We start from the raw sequence: 17,422 nt of genomic DNA, 5'->3' as shown, positions 1-17,422 counted from the left end.
AGAGACAGCTGTGTACATTTCTTTCAGCAAGATAAAGAATTCTGTGGCATATTAAAGAAAGTAAAAGTTTGGTCACTTACAGGGACACATCCACACACTTTTCTTGGCACAATGCACAAATCATTTGCCATGGTTGTGTTCCAAGAGGTCACCTTAACGTTATTTTCCCAGTCTACTCTACACATCAGGATTGTGGAGGAGGTTGCATGACTTGGGTATTTTTTGCACGCTCAGAGAATTAATTACTTGGATATTTTTTTTTAAAAAAAACTGCATTGTGAAATAGTATTTCCGAGGTAAAACTGATATTCTAAAATTATTATTAGTTTACTCCCAAGGCCAGGCAACTCATCTCGAAGGCCCGAGGTTAGCCCCCAGCCCTATTTAGGCAAAGAGTTCAAACGTCCGTCAGGAAGAATGACACCCGGGAGAAACCAGATTTGGCAGGTGCCGCTCCCCTCCCCTCGGAGGCGCGGGGGTTGGGAGGGCAGTTGCGGGAAAAGGCGTGGGCGCGCTTCTCATTGCGCATCCTCGGGCTCGCTCCTTGCTTCTGGGCTGAAGGCGGTTGGGTCTGCGGCAGGCGGACGATCATGGCGCTGAGCAATTTCCTCTTCGCTCAGTGCATCTGCTACTTCCTCGCCTTCCTTTTCAGCTTCATCGTGGTGGTGCCGCTATCGGAGAACAGCAACGACTTCCACGGCCGCTGCCTGCTCTTCACCGAGGGCATGTGGCTCAACGCCAACCTGACGGCCGAGCGGCAGCGCTTCACCGTGCAGGAGTGGGGACCCGAATCCGCCTGCCGGTTCAGCCTCTTCGCCGGCCTCCTCTCCCTTCTTCTCGCCGCAGTGCAGGCCTGGAGGACCCTCTTTTTCCTTTGCAAAGGCCACGAGGAGTAAGTGTTGGTCTTGCCTCCACCTGGCCCGGGAACCGAAGCGAACGGGGGTGCTGCTTATTGAGAGGTCGGGGGGGGGAGGCGAAGAAGGGGACTGAAGAAGAAAGGGGAAAGATCTGCTCTTGGGGCCCCACAGATGCAATGCCTGGGGCTCCAGAGGACAAATAGGATTTTTCAAAAGTTGATTTCCCTGGGGAGGGGGATTTCCGTTGTTCCTCTGGCCGGCTTGTTCCTACAACACACTACCCAGAGATTAGCCACCCCTGTTTACAGTTCTTCATTGTGTTATCTCACAACGAAGTTGGGGCCAATCAAATAAACTATGGTTAAATAAACAATGACTAATCTGGGATGGGAAGATTCTATAATATGGAGCTCTCCGACTTCAATGGACACTACCTCCCATAATATTGAACAACCCTGTCATTTAGAGTAGTGTCTGTGAGACACTAATCCAAACAACTGGGGTAGGCATACCATTTTGGGACTTCATAAATCCAGCCAACTACTTGATGGTATCATTTTTTTTTTTTGGGGTGTATCTCTCTACTGTCGTTTACTGGCCTTCCAGATTTTCACAGCCAGCTATGGTAAATCCAATCTGGAGAGTATCTTGATGGAAAGGGTAGCAGATACTCATTGTTTAATTGTTGTACAACTGTATAACTTGACCAAGTGCTTTGATTAATGGGATTTACTTTGAAGTGTGGCTGCATAAGATGATGACCTAATGTAGCAGGCAAGGTCATCCAAACAGATGGATAAAACATCTTAAAGCTATTTAAATATATATATTAAGTGTCCAAATCAATGTATAAATACAGATTTATCTTAATTGAGACCAGGAATTGTATTGCTAAGCAACATAGTCATAAAGCATGATGTCATGTAACCACACCAACTTATAATGGCAGTGGTAGCAGTCCCAGTTGTCATTGATAGGTGAATCCCATGTGGTTTACAGTGTCCCTTGGTCATATGATATGCCTTTTGCAACCTCCTGATGGCTTCCCCATTGCCTTTACTTGTCAGATGCTGGCAGTGAAGTTTACAAATGAGTACAGGACATTATGACTGTTGCAATTGTGAGCCAGTTGTCAACTACCTGAATCAACTACCTGTGATTGTGGGGATGCTGAGATAACACAGCTATGATGAATAGTCATACATTTGCCTTGTTCAGCATCACCTTAACTTCAAACTTTAATTGCTGATTGTTCAATGAAGATTACCTGTAAAACCAGTAATAGAATAGATACATACCAAGAAGCTAAATAAATCAAAAACATTTGCATAACTAAAGATAAGTGATTAATGCTAGTTAGACCTTTCATTCCCCAGTTGGGTGCCCTATGGATGTATTAGATCAGGGATATCAAACTTGCGTTGTCACGGCATCGTCACATGACGTATTGTGAATTTTTCCCCCTTCGCTAAACCGGGCGTGGGCATGGCCAGTGCGTGACACATCCAGCCTATGGGCCATGAGTTTGACAGCCCTGTATTAGATGAATGAGATGCTGGAAATTGTAGTACAATAGATCTGGAGATACAAGATTTTGGTTAATACTTGCAAAATTTTCCCAAAATTTCCATTGTACTGAATTAATCCCATCATATCCTGTGTTACTCTATTGCTATAAAAGTCAATCAGACCATTTAGAAAATTTATGTTGGCATTGTCTATTCAATGGAAAAGTAGGCGTGATTCCAGTCAGCTTCTTCAATGTGCTTTGTGCATAGTTCATTATTGTAATTTTATGTGACAGCTATTGAAGACCTACATCAATGCAAAATTTTTCCTCCATTCGGTCTAGCTTTTTTCTTACTAGCTCCATAACTCTAAAGATGTGACTGTTCTGTAATGGTATGGCTCTTTACTCTCCTAAATTTTCTAGTTCTGAGGATGTATATATGTGTTTTATATACTTCTTTTTACCAGAATTTCAGACCATTACTGTGCAGTTTTGAAATCACCTATGAATCTTGTCTTTACATATCTTTTCCATTCCAAGTAGAAAGCATTTTTTCCATATAGCCTAAATGAAGTATTTATTTTTATTTATTTATTAGTCCAATTTATATTCTGCCCTTCTCCGTAGACTCAGGGTGGCTTACAATGCATCAATGCATTATAGCAATAGCCTGCGTACTTTTTTTGTATATACCTGCTTATTAGGGCTTTCGCCTCCCCCCCCAAAGCGGTGTTGTTCTATACAAAGTTGACTTATTGCCCCCACAATCCGGGTCCTCAATTTACCTACCTCGAAAGGATGGAAGGCTGAGTCAACCTTGAGCCTGGTGAGATTCGAACTTGCACTAATTGCAGGCAGCTGGCAGCTAAGTGCTAGCACTTAACAGCACTTTAGTCCGCTGCACCACCAAGGCTCTTTAGTATCAAAGAGTATCAAAGCTATAACATTTGGAAAATAGAAGAAAATCTCACATCTCAGGCATGAAAGTTTCATCAGATATAAAGATTATGTTATGTTGCACTATGGAATTTTTTCAAACCTTGTGAAGAATAAGAAAGAAATGAATATTTTTAAAGAGGAGATGTGATTTGGGGATAGTTTTATTTCCTTAAAATTAGCAGCCAGATTAACCCAAAGCAGAATGATGAGCAGATGCTAAAACAGACAATATGTACTATTTTAGTGTGGGCTAAACAGACATGTTCAGCTAAGCAACCCAAGGCACATTTGTATAACAAATACTTTTTTGATCTCTGTGGAAATGTGTTTCTATATCATTTGCTGATATTATACTACGAGGTTATTTAAGACTGCTTCATTATGACTTGATCAAAGAAAGGGGAGAGGAAGTTTTTGGTTTAGCAGATTTCATAAACATAAAATAAAATATCAGCATGTAAAATTATCTTAGGATCTGCTGCACCTGAGGATCAGAAACATTCTGGATGCTGCAATGATTCATATCAGTTCCAAAATGTCTGCAACTCATTAAAGCAGCTGCATTTTTCTATGTATCCCTGTGATGCATATTTTGTGCTTGTTTATTCATTCTAAAACAGCAAAATCCTGCAGCTAGGATTACTTTTTTCAATTGGTACAGACAATTCTGCATTTAAAATGGTCTACTGTAACAGGGACACAATGGCTCAGTGGCTAAGATGCTGAGCTTGTAGATTGAAAGGTCGGCAGTTCAGCGGTTCAAATCCCTAGTGCCGTGTAATGGGGTGAGCTCTTGTTACTTGTCCCAGCTTCTGCCAACCTAGCAGTTCGAAAGCAGGTAAAAAATGCCAAGTAGAAAAATAGGGACCACCTTTGGTGGGAAGGTAACAGCGTTCCGTGCACCTTTGGCATTTAGTCATGCCTGCCACATGACCACGGGGACATCTTTGGACATGCTGGCTCTTCGGCTTTGAAACGGAGATGAGCACCACCCCCTAGAGTCTGGAATGACTAGCACATATGTGCGAGGGGAACCTTTACCTTTATTGTAATTTACATAGCTGACTACAAGGACTTTCATAAAATCCCCATTAGATTTTAAGACACCATTCTCAAATCAAATCTGAAGCTCTGAACAGCCTAGAAATAATATTCAGACCTCCTCCTGTAATGCATTATAGCAGCAATGAATATGGTTTCCAAAATCTCTGAAACTTAACATCAGAACACTCTTTGAGATCAGCTGCAGCCAATCAGAAAGTCTATGCAGTGTTTCTACTCATGAGAAGATCAACTTTTTAGTTCTATCAAGAGAAGGTTAAAAAGACTTGTTTTTTTTTTTCAGAATCAGAAGGGGGACACTACATATCCCAAGAAGGAATTTTAAGTCCAAAGATGTTTCCCTTAAGGATTTAGGATTCCCCTCTCCAATGTGGAGGAATCCCCTCATGATGCGTTCATGAGAAAATTACTTTTCAGAGAGTACCATATCCTCTGTGGAGGTGTTTTCTGGAGAGACATGTCTAGTATATTATGAGGTCCACATTACATTCAGGGGATTATGTGTGGCATTTCATTTAAACAGTTTAGCACCAGCACTTACATTAAAAGCCAGTTGTCATCATATGAAAATATTCAGTTTTTAAACCAATTTCAGAAGTTTTCTGATGCTATTAATTTATTCAAAGTAATGCAGGTGATGAGAAACATTAAGTTTTTGGCTATTGCATTCAGGCGGTAATGTTTGCAAGATAATATTTATAGTTACTTTTAAATACCAAACCCTTCTATTTGATCATACTTTTTTTTAGTTTTTCTTTCTGCTGGTCATTTAAATTATTCCTTATGGCTTGCCAAATGATTAGAACTATCTGGATAGAACCTTTCATGTATGTACATGTAACTGTTAACCCTTCTCCATGAGAGAATAATTAAAAATGTCATCTTCTACCTACTGCAACCAAAAATAGGAATTATCATGTGAGGTTCTAGAGCAGGGGTCCCCAAACTTGGCGACTTTAAGACTTGTGGACTTCAACTCCCAGAATTCCCCAGGCAGCATGGGAGTTGAAGTCCACAAGTCTTAAAGTCGCCAAATTTGGAGATTCCTGTTCTAGAGTCAGTGCATGCTGGTGCTTATATAGATCAACCTTAAATAGATTGTCTTCATTATGGTAGCGATAGGGAACAAATCCCATCCCAAAAGACTCAGACAGGAAGGACTGAAAGGAATCTGATCTGTCAATCTAGGTAGGGGGAAAGGCCATAAGAGCCTGGGAAAATCAAAGTCTGAAGAATTGATTGGGATCAGGAAAAAAAAAATCTTCTCAGGTGGGCATTCAAAAGAGAATGTGAAAAACTCAGTGTTGTTTTTGTTTGTTGTATTCCATCCTGAGGAGGGAGATACCTTGTATTAATTGGCAAGTTAGAAAAATGACTCAAACCAGAGAAGGTTTGAAGAATCAGGCGGAAGTAGACCTGTAGGGGAAGGTGGACCTATATGTGGATTAGGTTCCTTTCCTTTGATTTGATTCCAGCATTGCATGTGGTTCAGAGTTATTGCTTGTGTTACAGATTAAATATGTTTTTTTTCTTCTCCCCAATCTCCAATTTTCATTGCAGCTCTTTCTTTTATGCTTTCCTGAATCTTCTGATTAGTGCCTTCGTGGTTTTTGTCATCTTTATTGCCAGCACTATTGTGACTGTTGGGTTTAACATGTGGTGTGATGCTATTACTGAAAAAGGAAGCATGCCGAATAGGTGAGTATTGAACGTGATACATTGGTGTAGAGAAATGGAAAATAGCACATAGGTATATGCAGATAACAAAACAAGGAAAGCAAGTAAGGAACTTTATAATTTAGAGCTTTATTAAAGCAAGACTAGTTACATAAGAGATTTAGCCTCTGTCATCGTGTTCTTAGGGTCCAGGGTTCCTATTACATAGAAAAGGGTTACACAATTCTTTTTCAGTTGATGGCTATAATTAGAAATAAATTATTTGTCTTCCATGATTCACAAAGTATGGTGGAACCAAAGCTGAGGAGACCTACTGCATGTAGCTAAAATATTAGAGTACCTATATCCAGCTAAAATGTAGAATTTACTACATCATATTTTATGATTGTGTGCCCTTTTGTTAGCTTTTAGAAAAAATGGTATAAATGATGGTAGTATATAAATAAGTGATTGAATTATGAATTACATATAATTTTCAGAACTTGGAGTTCTGCACCCCAATATAGCCAAATTCCATATAAAAAATTGGAGATGTATTAGGGTTATGCAAAATTTTGAAGGGCTGCTTTGTTTTTAATGATACTTACTGCACAGTATGGTATAGAATAGAATAGAATAGAATAGAATAGAATAGAATAGAATAGAATAGAATAGAATAACAGAGTTGGAAGGGACCTTGGAGGTTTTCTAGTCCAACCCCCTGCTTAGGCAGAAAACCCTACACCTCTTCAGACAAGTGTTTATCCAATCTCTTCTTAAAAACTTTCAATGTTGGAGCAACTTCTGGAGGCAAGTTGTTCCACTGATTAATTGTTCTAACCAGGGGTGAAATGCTCCCGGTTCAGACCGGCGCGGGCGAGTAGGTAGCGATGGCGGCGGGCAGTTCTGAGAACCGGTAGCAAAAATCCTTGCCCCCGCCCCCAATGCCCAGCTGAGCTGCGCGATCATCAGAGGCTTTTTTTCTTTTAAATGCCTTTGTCGAGCTAAGCTCTGACGATCCAAGTTCTGACGATCCCAGCTGAGTTGCCTGCTGATCAGGCAACTCAGCTGGAATCGTCACAGCCATTTAAAAGAAAAAAAGTTTTTTTCTTTTAAATGGCTCTGATGATCCAAGCTCTGACGATCCCAGCTGAGTTGCCTGATCGGCAGAGGGTTTTTAAAAAGCATTTTTTTACATGGTTTTACATGTAAAAAATGGTTTTAAAAGTAAAAAAAAAAAATTGGCCATGCCCACCCAGTCACATTACCCCCCACCACCACCACCAAGCCACGCCCACAGAACCGGTAGTAACAAATTTTAGATTTCACCACTGGTTCTAACTGTCAGGAAATTTCTCCTTAGTTCTAAATTGCTTCTCTCCTTGATTAGTTTCCACCCATTGCTTCTTGTCCTAACCTTAGATGTTTTGGAGAATAGCTTGACTCCCTCTTCTTTGTGGCAGTCCCTGAGGTATTGGAACACTGCTATCATGTCACCCCTAGTCCTTTTCATCAAACTTTTCATCAATACCCAGTTCCTGCAACCGTTCTTCATATGTTTTAGCCTCCAGTCCCCTAATCATCTTTGTTGCTCTTCTCTGCACTCTTTCTAGAGTCTCAATATCTTTTTTACATCGTGGCAACCAAAACTGGATGCAGTATTCCAAGTGTGGCCTTACCAAGGCATTATAAAGTGGTATTAACACTTCACGTAATCTTGATTCTGTCCTTCTGTTTATGCAGCCTAGAACTGTGTTTGAAGCTGCTTTGCCGTGCAGCATAGCTCCTTGGTTTTGAGGAGCAAAGCAACTGCTTTGCATTGCTTCAGGGCACTCCACCCCAACAGCTAAAGGAGGATACCCATGTATTCACAGAGTTCACTTCCAGTGTGCTACCAAAGCAATAGAGAGCGGTTTGATATAATGAGTCTTATGTTTGTGACACATCATGGGGAATAGCATCATCCCTATTGAAGTACTACATTGAATGGCTGCCTGGCACAAGCCTAATATGCATAAAATCATTTGCTTGAGATGGGCAGCTGTAGAAATCAAATAAATCAATAAGAAAATTTGATAACTGTATAAATAAAAAGACCTCAGCATATCTTTCTGAAAAATCTTGGAGTGTGAAGTCATTGTACTCCAAAATGATAAAAGTTTTTCTTGCCATATTTAGAACACTGCAAATTATATGTAGCTGAGATCCGCTAGTTTCTTCTGAAATCTCAAAATGAATATAAGAACTTGAGAGATGAATACGGCCTTATGGTGAACAAAAATATTCACTGGGCCTGCACTGAGTTAAGCTAAATGTATTCAGTTCTTTATACGACTGAATTGGCCTCAGGGAATTTCTACTGAAATCAGATGTGTGTAAAGTTCCATACTGCGCATTAAGTATATTCATATTAAATAAATGTAGTCAATCACTATGGGATTAATTTGGAAAAGAGTATAAAATGATTAAATGACTGTGTGTGATTTAATAGAAATCTTGTGAATAATAAGTAAAGTATGTAGTGAGATTTTATGTCTTATAATGATTAAAGCACTGATTTTACATTTTGCCTTGCCATAAGTTGTATGTGCCATTAGTGAATGTTTTATTTAGGACTGCCATGATTATTTGAATATTTAGCTAAAATATTCTCTCAGGGTTTTTTTTTTTAAATCTAACAAGCTAATCAAATATTTAGATAAGCCTACAAGGTGATTGACAGTATTAGAAAGATAAGAAAGAGAGATGACTTCGGGAATTTCAAACCCTATGATTTGTCAAGTAAAAATCCAAGATACTTATTAAAAATGAAAACAGAAAACCATCTATATGCAGACTTTATTTTTGATTGAATTTTGCCAGGATCATTGGAAATAAAACATGCAAATATTAACTTCTTCTGAAGATCAACAGCTTCTTTTCATCATGGTTGAAAGTCCCTGGCATGATGCCAAAGAGGGCGTTTTTATATGAGTGGGATGATTGGAGAGATAATACAAAGGACTTGTGTATGGATTTTAAATTTAGAATCTGGAGACTTTTTTTGTTGATGCAATACATATAAACATGATATACTTATATTCTTGGAAACAAGGCTTGTGTGGCTTTTAAATTGTACAGTACTTAGAAATCCTAGGCCCTTATAAAAATCAGCTATGGAGAATATTGGAGGGTAGAGGTAAAGTTTCTGTGTTGTATAGTACGTGGCCAATGAAATAGTATGCATTGACTTGGAAAAGTCAAAAACTACAACATGGATCATGACCCCAACCCTGTCCTTCTGCACTTCCCTCCAGTAGATACCCATGCACAGACCAATGATATAATATCCTGTGTTGGGTGGTAATGTCATTGATGGGCTATCATGAACCAGCATCCCTGCAATGCCAAAATAGTAGAGAGAAAATAGTAGCTGCAGCTGATAGGATTATTAAAATTTATTTCTGACATAGCAATGAGCATTTGGTTCATTGTTGTCTCTACTGACTGGCAGCAATTTCCAAAGTCCCAGATCAAGGCTGTTTTTCACCCTGAGATTTTTCTGTGCAAATCACTTGGCCACTGAGGTTTGACCTCTCAGTACAGTTTGTACATAATCTCTTAAATAAATGCTTCAATTATAGCAAGGCTATAATGCATCCTGTGCACTGAAAATGCAATATATTATTTCTGGAAATATCTTATTCTTTTATTGATTTAACAATACCTAATTATAATTAGGTAGATTACCAATTGGTGCATTATTAGCAGCCGTTGATCTGGTGGTCTTGTTAATTTTGCCCATTCCTGACAAGTTTCTGTAAAAAATAAGTTTTATTTGAACTTATTTACTCAGTTTATTTATTATAATTATACAATATTATAAACCTATGGCACGTGTGCCACATGTGGCACATGGAGCCATATCGGTGGGCACATGAGTATTGCCCTAGCTCAGCTCCGGCGCGCATGCGCACACCGGCCAGCTAATTTTCGGGCCTTCCGGGCCCACCAGAAGTCAGGAAACAGGCTGTTTCCGGCCTCTGGAGGGCCTCCGTGTGTGTGTGGGGGGGAGGGGAAAGCCCATTTTTTTGCTCTCCCCAGGCTCCAGAGCCTTTCTAGGAGCCTGGTAGGCCCAGGGAAGTCGGCAAATGGGCCATTTCCGGCCTCTGGAGGGCCTCCGGGGAGGATGGGGAAGGCCATGTTCGCCCTCCCCAGGTTCCAAGAAAGCCTCTGGAGCCTGGGGAGGGCGAAAAAACAGGCCTACCAGGCCCACCATGCCATCGGGGGGGGGGGGGTCATGCACACATGCGTGGGGGGGGGGGTCGCACATGGGGGGGTAGGGGGCATTGAATTATGGGTGGGGGCACGCACGCACGTGACCCCTCTGCACTCTCCCCACTTTTGGCACATGATGGCAAAAAGATTAGCCATCACTGTTTTATACTTACTCTTTGCTGAATTTCTCCTATAGAGGAACATTCATATGAAGAAGAACCTTAAAAGGCATCTTGCAGGTTTACAGTGAAGTTTCATCTAGTCTTTCATTGTACCTGACACAATGAAAGATTAGTCACCAGATGAAACTGTTCCAGATGACCACACTAGAAATTTTGCACAGAAACAGGGAATTAACAAAACAGAAAGTTCTGAACAAGGTTTTCCTTCCATGGTTTATATGCAGTGACAGGCTGCTGTGCCGTTGAGTCTTCAAAAAAAAAAATTCCCATAATATGAGTCTTTTGCAACGGCTTAACTGGCTATGTGACCCCTTTTTAAAGGACATATAAGGAGAGGTCCTGGCAAAGTAAGAATGTAGTTTGAGATGACACCAATTCAGCTGAAAACCTTCATCAGCTTGTCTCATTTTATAATCTTCAGGAAAGTGGCCAGAATGGGAACAGTTGACAGAATGTTGGAGAAGACATTGACATGTTGACCTTTTTCTCTATTATTTCTTGTCTGCAATAAAACTACAATGAGTTATGACTGGTTCATGAAACACTTGAAAGAGATTGTAATACAAAAGTTTATCTGTGTTTCAAAGACAGCCACAAGATTGTGTGATAATAAGACATATCATCAGTTGTCATGTACTTCGTGAATGTGGTATGCGTGTTTGACAGAGAAGCAGTGTATGCGAGAGTGATTTAGCGAGTTAGTGATATAGAGGATGGATTCTATGAAAGATAATTTATAACTATTGAATTACTTTTCCTTCCCTTCTCTTTCATCCAAAATGCCTTCTCCTTTTAGTTGTGAAGAATTACAAGATATAGATCTTGAGCTGAATTTAGAAAACTCATCATTCTATGACCAGTTTGCCATCACACAGGTAAGTTAAGCCTTTTTGTTCACAGAACTTTGGAGAGACTTCAAATGTCATGAAATGTCCTCTGCATACTAAAATAGCACCATCCTTACTTAATTTAGAATCAGTTCACAGATGTTACACTCAGCATTGTTTCAATCTGCACTGGATGATTTGCATTGTATTTCAGCTGAAACAACATTTCTGTCTAATCATAGATCTGACATGGTTCATTCACATAAACTAGTTGAGCTTGAGCATATCCAAAGTTGAATTAAGATGGAAAAAATGGTAGAAGCCAAATTCTGGGAGAGATGGTTGGACATTATGCAGAAGAGAAAATTAAGAGACAGATGTTATTACCATCTGTCAACTTTGGAAGATGGAACACATTAGAGCTTTATTACTTCGGAGAAGACAATTGGAACCAGTGGATAGAAATTGTAAGGAAGCTAATTTTGACTAAATACTGAGAGAAGCCTCCTAACAATGAGCAATTTAACAGTGGAACTTGGAAGATGATGGCCTCTACTTCATTACATATATTGAAGAAGAAGCTGCGTAGATATCCAGCAGCTGTAGTTGCAGGCTCTATGTTAAACAGAGAATTGGAATTGATAATCTCTAATTAGTTTTCCAGCTCGGTGATTCTGTGAATTTTGCAGTCATGAAATTATGGAAATGCCTATTTTAGCTCACCCTAAGATGATAGCATAGTTATTTTTATTTGGAAGCTGCACACCCAGACATAAATATGGTAAGAATAAATCTTCAAGAAAAAGACAAGTTTCTATTTATTTGCACCCCTAGTCTCTTACAAGGAATACTGTTATGTGTATTGGTTCTTAGATGACATTCTTGAGATTTATAGGAAAGGCAAGATTGTGATGGAGCACAAAGGACTAAACTAAGAAATATAAAGGCTGAATATGTGATATCAACCTGGACTGGATTCCTTTTAGTAATGTAAGAGATGGGCCGCTGTTCTCTGAGATGTTATAGAAAGTGGGTCATTCAGAAAGTTGGAATAGAACTTGATGGCTACATACAGTAATTTTCAGATGTTTCATTAACTGTAGTCAAGCATAATATAGAGAATTCTAGAGGCATATCCTGGTAATACTCAATGACTATACCTCACAGGCCTCACTATTGCTCTTCATCAGTTGACTGTATTATTTAAAATGTATATATCAATTTTCTATAGTTGCAGTTGAACTGCAAGCATGATAAAAATGCATGGGTATTGTTTGGATACTTTAAAAGCTTTGCTTTCAATATAATAATTATCTATAAATATCTAATTGAACATTTGCTGAAAAATTCATTCTCATACAATTTTGAGATCTCTGGGGTTAGGAAAATACACTTACTGTAATGCAATTTTTAAGATGTTACAGATTTTTTTTTAAAAAAATCTAGAGTCAAAACTCACATTAATGTTGTTTGTTTGAATTAAGCGTAACATATTGTATCAACTCAGCCATTAGTTTTGATAAATTGTAGGCTATGGATATGTGAATAGAGAAAATCTTCAACATTAACTATTATTCGGCCGAAGACTCTTGGGGAAAATGTACTGATTACACATTGTATTAGATTCACTTTCCCCAGTATGATGGTCTACAGGTATTTTGGGACTGTAATTCCAATAATTTAGGGATTGTAGGAGATAACAGTTTTAGAGGGTATAATTTTTGGAAAGGTATACATTATATATTTAAAATATTCTCATCATCTCTTTCTCTTTTTTGTTTCTAGTTTGGCCTCTGGGCTGCCTGGCTGACTTGGTTAGGAATTACAATATTGGCCTTTTTGAAGGTTTATCATAATTATCGGCAGGAGGACCTCTTGGATAGCCTGATTCATGAGAAGGAATTTTTGTTGGGACGATCTTCATCACGAACTTCTTTTCAGGAAGAGAAAAGTGGCATAATCTAATATCTAATAAACCTCACTGCACAGCAGGTTGTAGATTGTATATTATGGGGCTTAGCTGGAGGTAAAGATAGAAATTGAATTGGCATGTCTAGAAAACCTTTAAGGAGAAAAATGGAACCTGGAATTTAGCATTCTGTTAAATAGATATTGTCCATAGAATATCCCTGTTCAAATATAACTATAGCTCTCACAGTTACCTGAATCACAATTTATGCTTCCTTTAATTGTTCAGCGCTTTGTGATTTTTCAACCATGTGTGCAAGTTCTTTCTATTGAATAACCAGTGATATCAAATCAATTTCTCAGGATTAATTTAGGAAAACTAATTCACACGGGCAAATCATGATATGATGCTGCAAGTAGATATGTCATATATGCTTAAACTAAGTATTAGACTGCCATTTGTGTAGATTTGTTTACTTACTTAAAGTTGCCATTCCTGTGAGTTTTTTTTAGATGTTTGAAGACATAATTTTGATCCATCTGTTTAGCTGAACTCCACTTCCTTTCAGAAATGACGTTCTGCATGATATAAACAATCCACATTGATATCTAATCATGTATTTATCCAAATGATGCGACTTTTCCTCTTAAAGTAGGGTGGAAATGGAAGTCAATGATTGGGTATCTATTAAATATAATGTTGAAAGGAGGGATTTTATGTTTCCATGATATAGCTAAAATCCATGGAATAGGTAAAATCCATGGGAATTTACACACTCATGTTAAGTATATACCTCAGTAGGAGTTGGCCATATGGCTTGGACAAAATTATTTGTGGCCACTGGTGCGCTCTCTCTCTCTCTCTCCCTCTCTCTCTCTCTCTCTCTCTCTCTCTCTCTCTCTCTCTCTCTCTCTCTCTCTCTCTCTTTCCATAATTTCAATGAATAAGCCTTAGATGTTGTCTTTTGGCTTCTATGACAAAATCTTAATTACGAAAAACAAGATAAATGAACACTTATTTTTTTAACACAGCTATGTGCCAAACTGTATATATCTGATGCATGTGAAACGGGTGGGGGGAGCTTCTGCTGATGTAGTCTGAAACCATGATATGTATGATTTAGCTTCCATCAATTGACACCACAATTATGTGAACAATAGCAATTGTGGTTCAGTATTGAAAATATGGCACTTAATGATTTTAGCCCATTAAGTATAGCACTTAATGATATTAATATTTCAATTGTGCATTGGAACACTGAAACTATTCAAGCATACTATTAGCTGCTTATCATGTGACTCAAAAGTTCTAGTCTTCTACAGATAATATTATCTTGATTATTTAAGGTTAAACTGAAACAATATTATCTTGGTTATTTAAGGTTAAACCGAAAATATTTCAGAATCGGCATCTAAAAATGTGATGTCGCAGATTTGCCAGTTAATTTGTTACACTTATTTGTTACACTTATTTATTATTTAACACAACATTTCCAATGCTTCTGAATATGCAGCAGCAATGGTCTGTGTGAAGTTGCAGATTTGAATTTTGCCTTTTTTTAGTTTCAAGTTTCATTTTGAAAAGTTGACAAACAATGTCCTGCTGGTACATGTTCTTATATTATTATAATGAGGTAGACGACTTGCTGTAAGGAATAATCCTAGTATACTCTCCAGATCTCCTCAAGGAATTGCAGACTGCACTCTTGCTTAGCTTCAACTTTGAGGTTGGCACGGGAAAGATATTATTATTGCTTAGTAAAATATAGTGACAATATATATAGTGATAGTTGACAACATCTCTTGTAAGCAATTAATATATCTTGCTTGCTTCTTCATATATAGAACTAGCATTTATGCTATAAATTGTTAATTATATATTCCACTGTACTAGTGTTCATTTTTGATGTTGCTATCTTAAATCTGTGCATGTAATATACAGTATTGAGTGCAACTACCCAGATCTATAAAATAAGCATCTAAATTATTGGGCAGTTGCTTCCTGGTTGAATTAGAAGAATTTCTTTTAATTAAACTACTGTGGTGGCAATCCAGGGCATATCTTTTTCAACACCATTTTCAAAACTTGTACAGGCATAATACTCTTCCATGGTTAGTGTTATATTTTGCAGTATAAACCCTGACCAAATCATCTTACTAATATAATTTGAAAAATAAATTGTGCCCTTGAAAGGGATCCTATGGAATTTACATAGAATTTACATGGAATTTAAAAGCAGAGGCAAGAAAATTATACTATAGCTTGAAGTGAATTATAATTTTACATAAAAGTTAGGTGCAATGTTCCCATGTTCCAAGAGGCAAAACAATTTAGTCTGCATTATCGATGGATAGTTACAGCTATTTTTTGACAAATAAGAATCAATTTGTGGAGTAATTCATCAGCTTATTCTGGTATCTCTTTGAAGTTACTTATTTGATAACCTGAATGTCAGTCCCAAAGGTATTTATTTTAAAAAACAAAACATTTTCAATGGGGCTCTCTTCCAAGGAATTATAAGTAGGGATTTTAACTACTTAGTTCCAAAGCTTTAATGAGAGTAATAATACAATAAACCTGCTTTTTTCCTACACCTTTAATAAATGTAGTCTTACACAGTGATACTTTTATTATTTATTTCAAGATGAAATCAAAACCCTCTCATAATGCAGGAATCTATCTTGTTCTTGGCTTCTTATAGCTTTAGAATTTACTCCAACAAATTAAAGACATTTAATGATGAATTAATATATTTGTTGCTTTTGTGTAGTATAGGATCATTTCACATAGGTAGAGATAGTGCTGACTGACAATTGTGGACCCATCACATCAGGATATTAGTCATTGGAGAAGACATGCATTATCAATCTTCTTAATAGAAATGATTGCCAAGAGAAATACAGACTTGAGTGGTGGGATAATTTGTTTGATCTTCATGACAATGGGCATATGTCTCTGGAGACACTTGTTCTTGGTCATTTTTGCAGTATTGCAGCTACATTGGATTGAGATGCTTCCCTTTTTTATAATGTTGCAGAGGTGACATTTCTTAAAAAATGAAATTGTTTTCTGAATCAATCATTGATGTTAATTTTATATTATGTAGGTACGGTATTAAATGCCTTGATTTTACTGCTTCTTATGCCTTCTGGCTATTAGATTTGCAAGTTTGGTAATCAAAAATTATAAACTCTTAAATTACTTTTTAAAATCATCTACAGAATCCTAAATAACTATTATTTTGTAGTGTATTTTATTATTATTATTTTTGTTTTACTGCACTTTGCTATTCAAATTCCATTTTGACTCTGAGGGCTTACAATCCTACTGCATAGTAGAAGGTTGGATTCTTGTCCTTACATTATAGTTGTTTTCCAAATGTCTTTTGAAAAAGTAGATTGGATGCTGCTCCGTGAATACATTTTCTGAGAAGTATCTTGTGAATAATCTTATATTATTTAATTTGAGAATTTAAAACAATGCCAGTGATCTCCATATGAAACAGTACAGTCAGTTATAAAGGAACAATGCACGTGGTCAACCACACCTTCATAGCTATCCTAAAAATGTTTTGGTTAGCTAAGGATGGATTTTTGAAACAGAAATCACTCATTAATACAGAAAAATTAGATCTGAGCACCAATCATTAATCACTGAAATTGCCAAACTGATCTAATATTCTACTGCCTTGTCAGAATTTGACATTATTCCAAATTTTAATACCCATCTAGGTATAAGGTTAGGACAGAATAAAAAAATATAACCAAACGCTGCATAAGCGGAACTTTTCATTTCATCTATTTGTGTCCTCAAATTTGAATTCTGAGCTTCTAAACACATTAAAATGTACCAGGTCAACAGATGAAATTCAAAATAAAATAAAATGAAATTGAAAATATATCTTTTGCATTTGTTTTGTACTTTATGAAAGTGCATATACGTCTGGCTGATTTCCATTGTGTTTTGGAGTCTGTTTATTCAGGCATGAATAGCATGCAAATATTAGAATAATTTGAAATTTTAACAATACTGATGATGTTTATTTCTTTTAGAACTGGTTTTTTTTTTACATGCAGCCAATTCTATATTGCAATGCTTCATGAATATCAAGCAAAGCTGAAATTTAAAGATCCATTACTTTTCTCATGTGAATGGCTGACCTATTTATGTTGGCTTTTGGGGGGGGGATTTAGGTGGCCTAGACAGCATTGTACTGTAGTGTT

The 17,422-nt window shown here is 37.5% G+C and overlaps 1 protein-coding gene across 1 annotated transcript; it reads left to right on the top strand.

Annotated features, from left to right (window-relative positions):
- Positions 1–590: 590 nt before the first annotated feature.
- On the top strand, positions 591–13,255 carry TMEM179 (transmembrane protein 179). Its single transcript, XM_070931583.1, has 4 exons — positions 591–892; positions 5,929–6,066; positions 11,260–11,338; positions 13,076–13,255. The coding sequence occupies exons 1-4, from the start codon at positions 591–593 to the stop codon at positions 13,253–13,255; spliced, it is 699 nt and encodes a 232-aa protein (XP_070787684.1).
- Positions 13,256–17,422: the final 4,167 nt, after the last annotated feature.

This window comes from Pituophis catenifer, unplaced genomic scaffold, assembly GCF_029215685.1.
Source record: "Pituophis catenifer annectens isolate HBS135680 unplaced genomic scaffold, rPitCat1.0.hap2 SCAF_1, whole genome shotgun sequence".
Lineage (NCBI taxonomy): Eukaryota > Metazoa > Chordata > Lepidosauria > Squamata > Colubridae > Pituophis > Pituophis catenifer.
The sequence above is the reverse complement of the archived record's forward strand: the minus strand, read 5'-3'. Positions and strand labels throughout refer to the sequence as shown.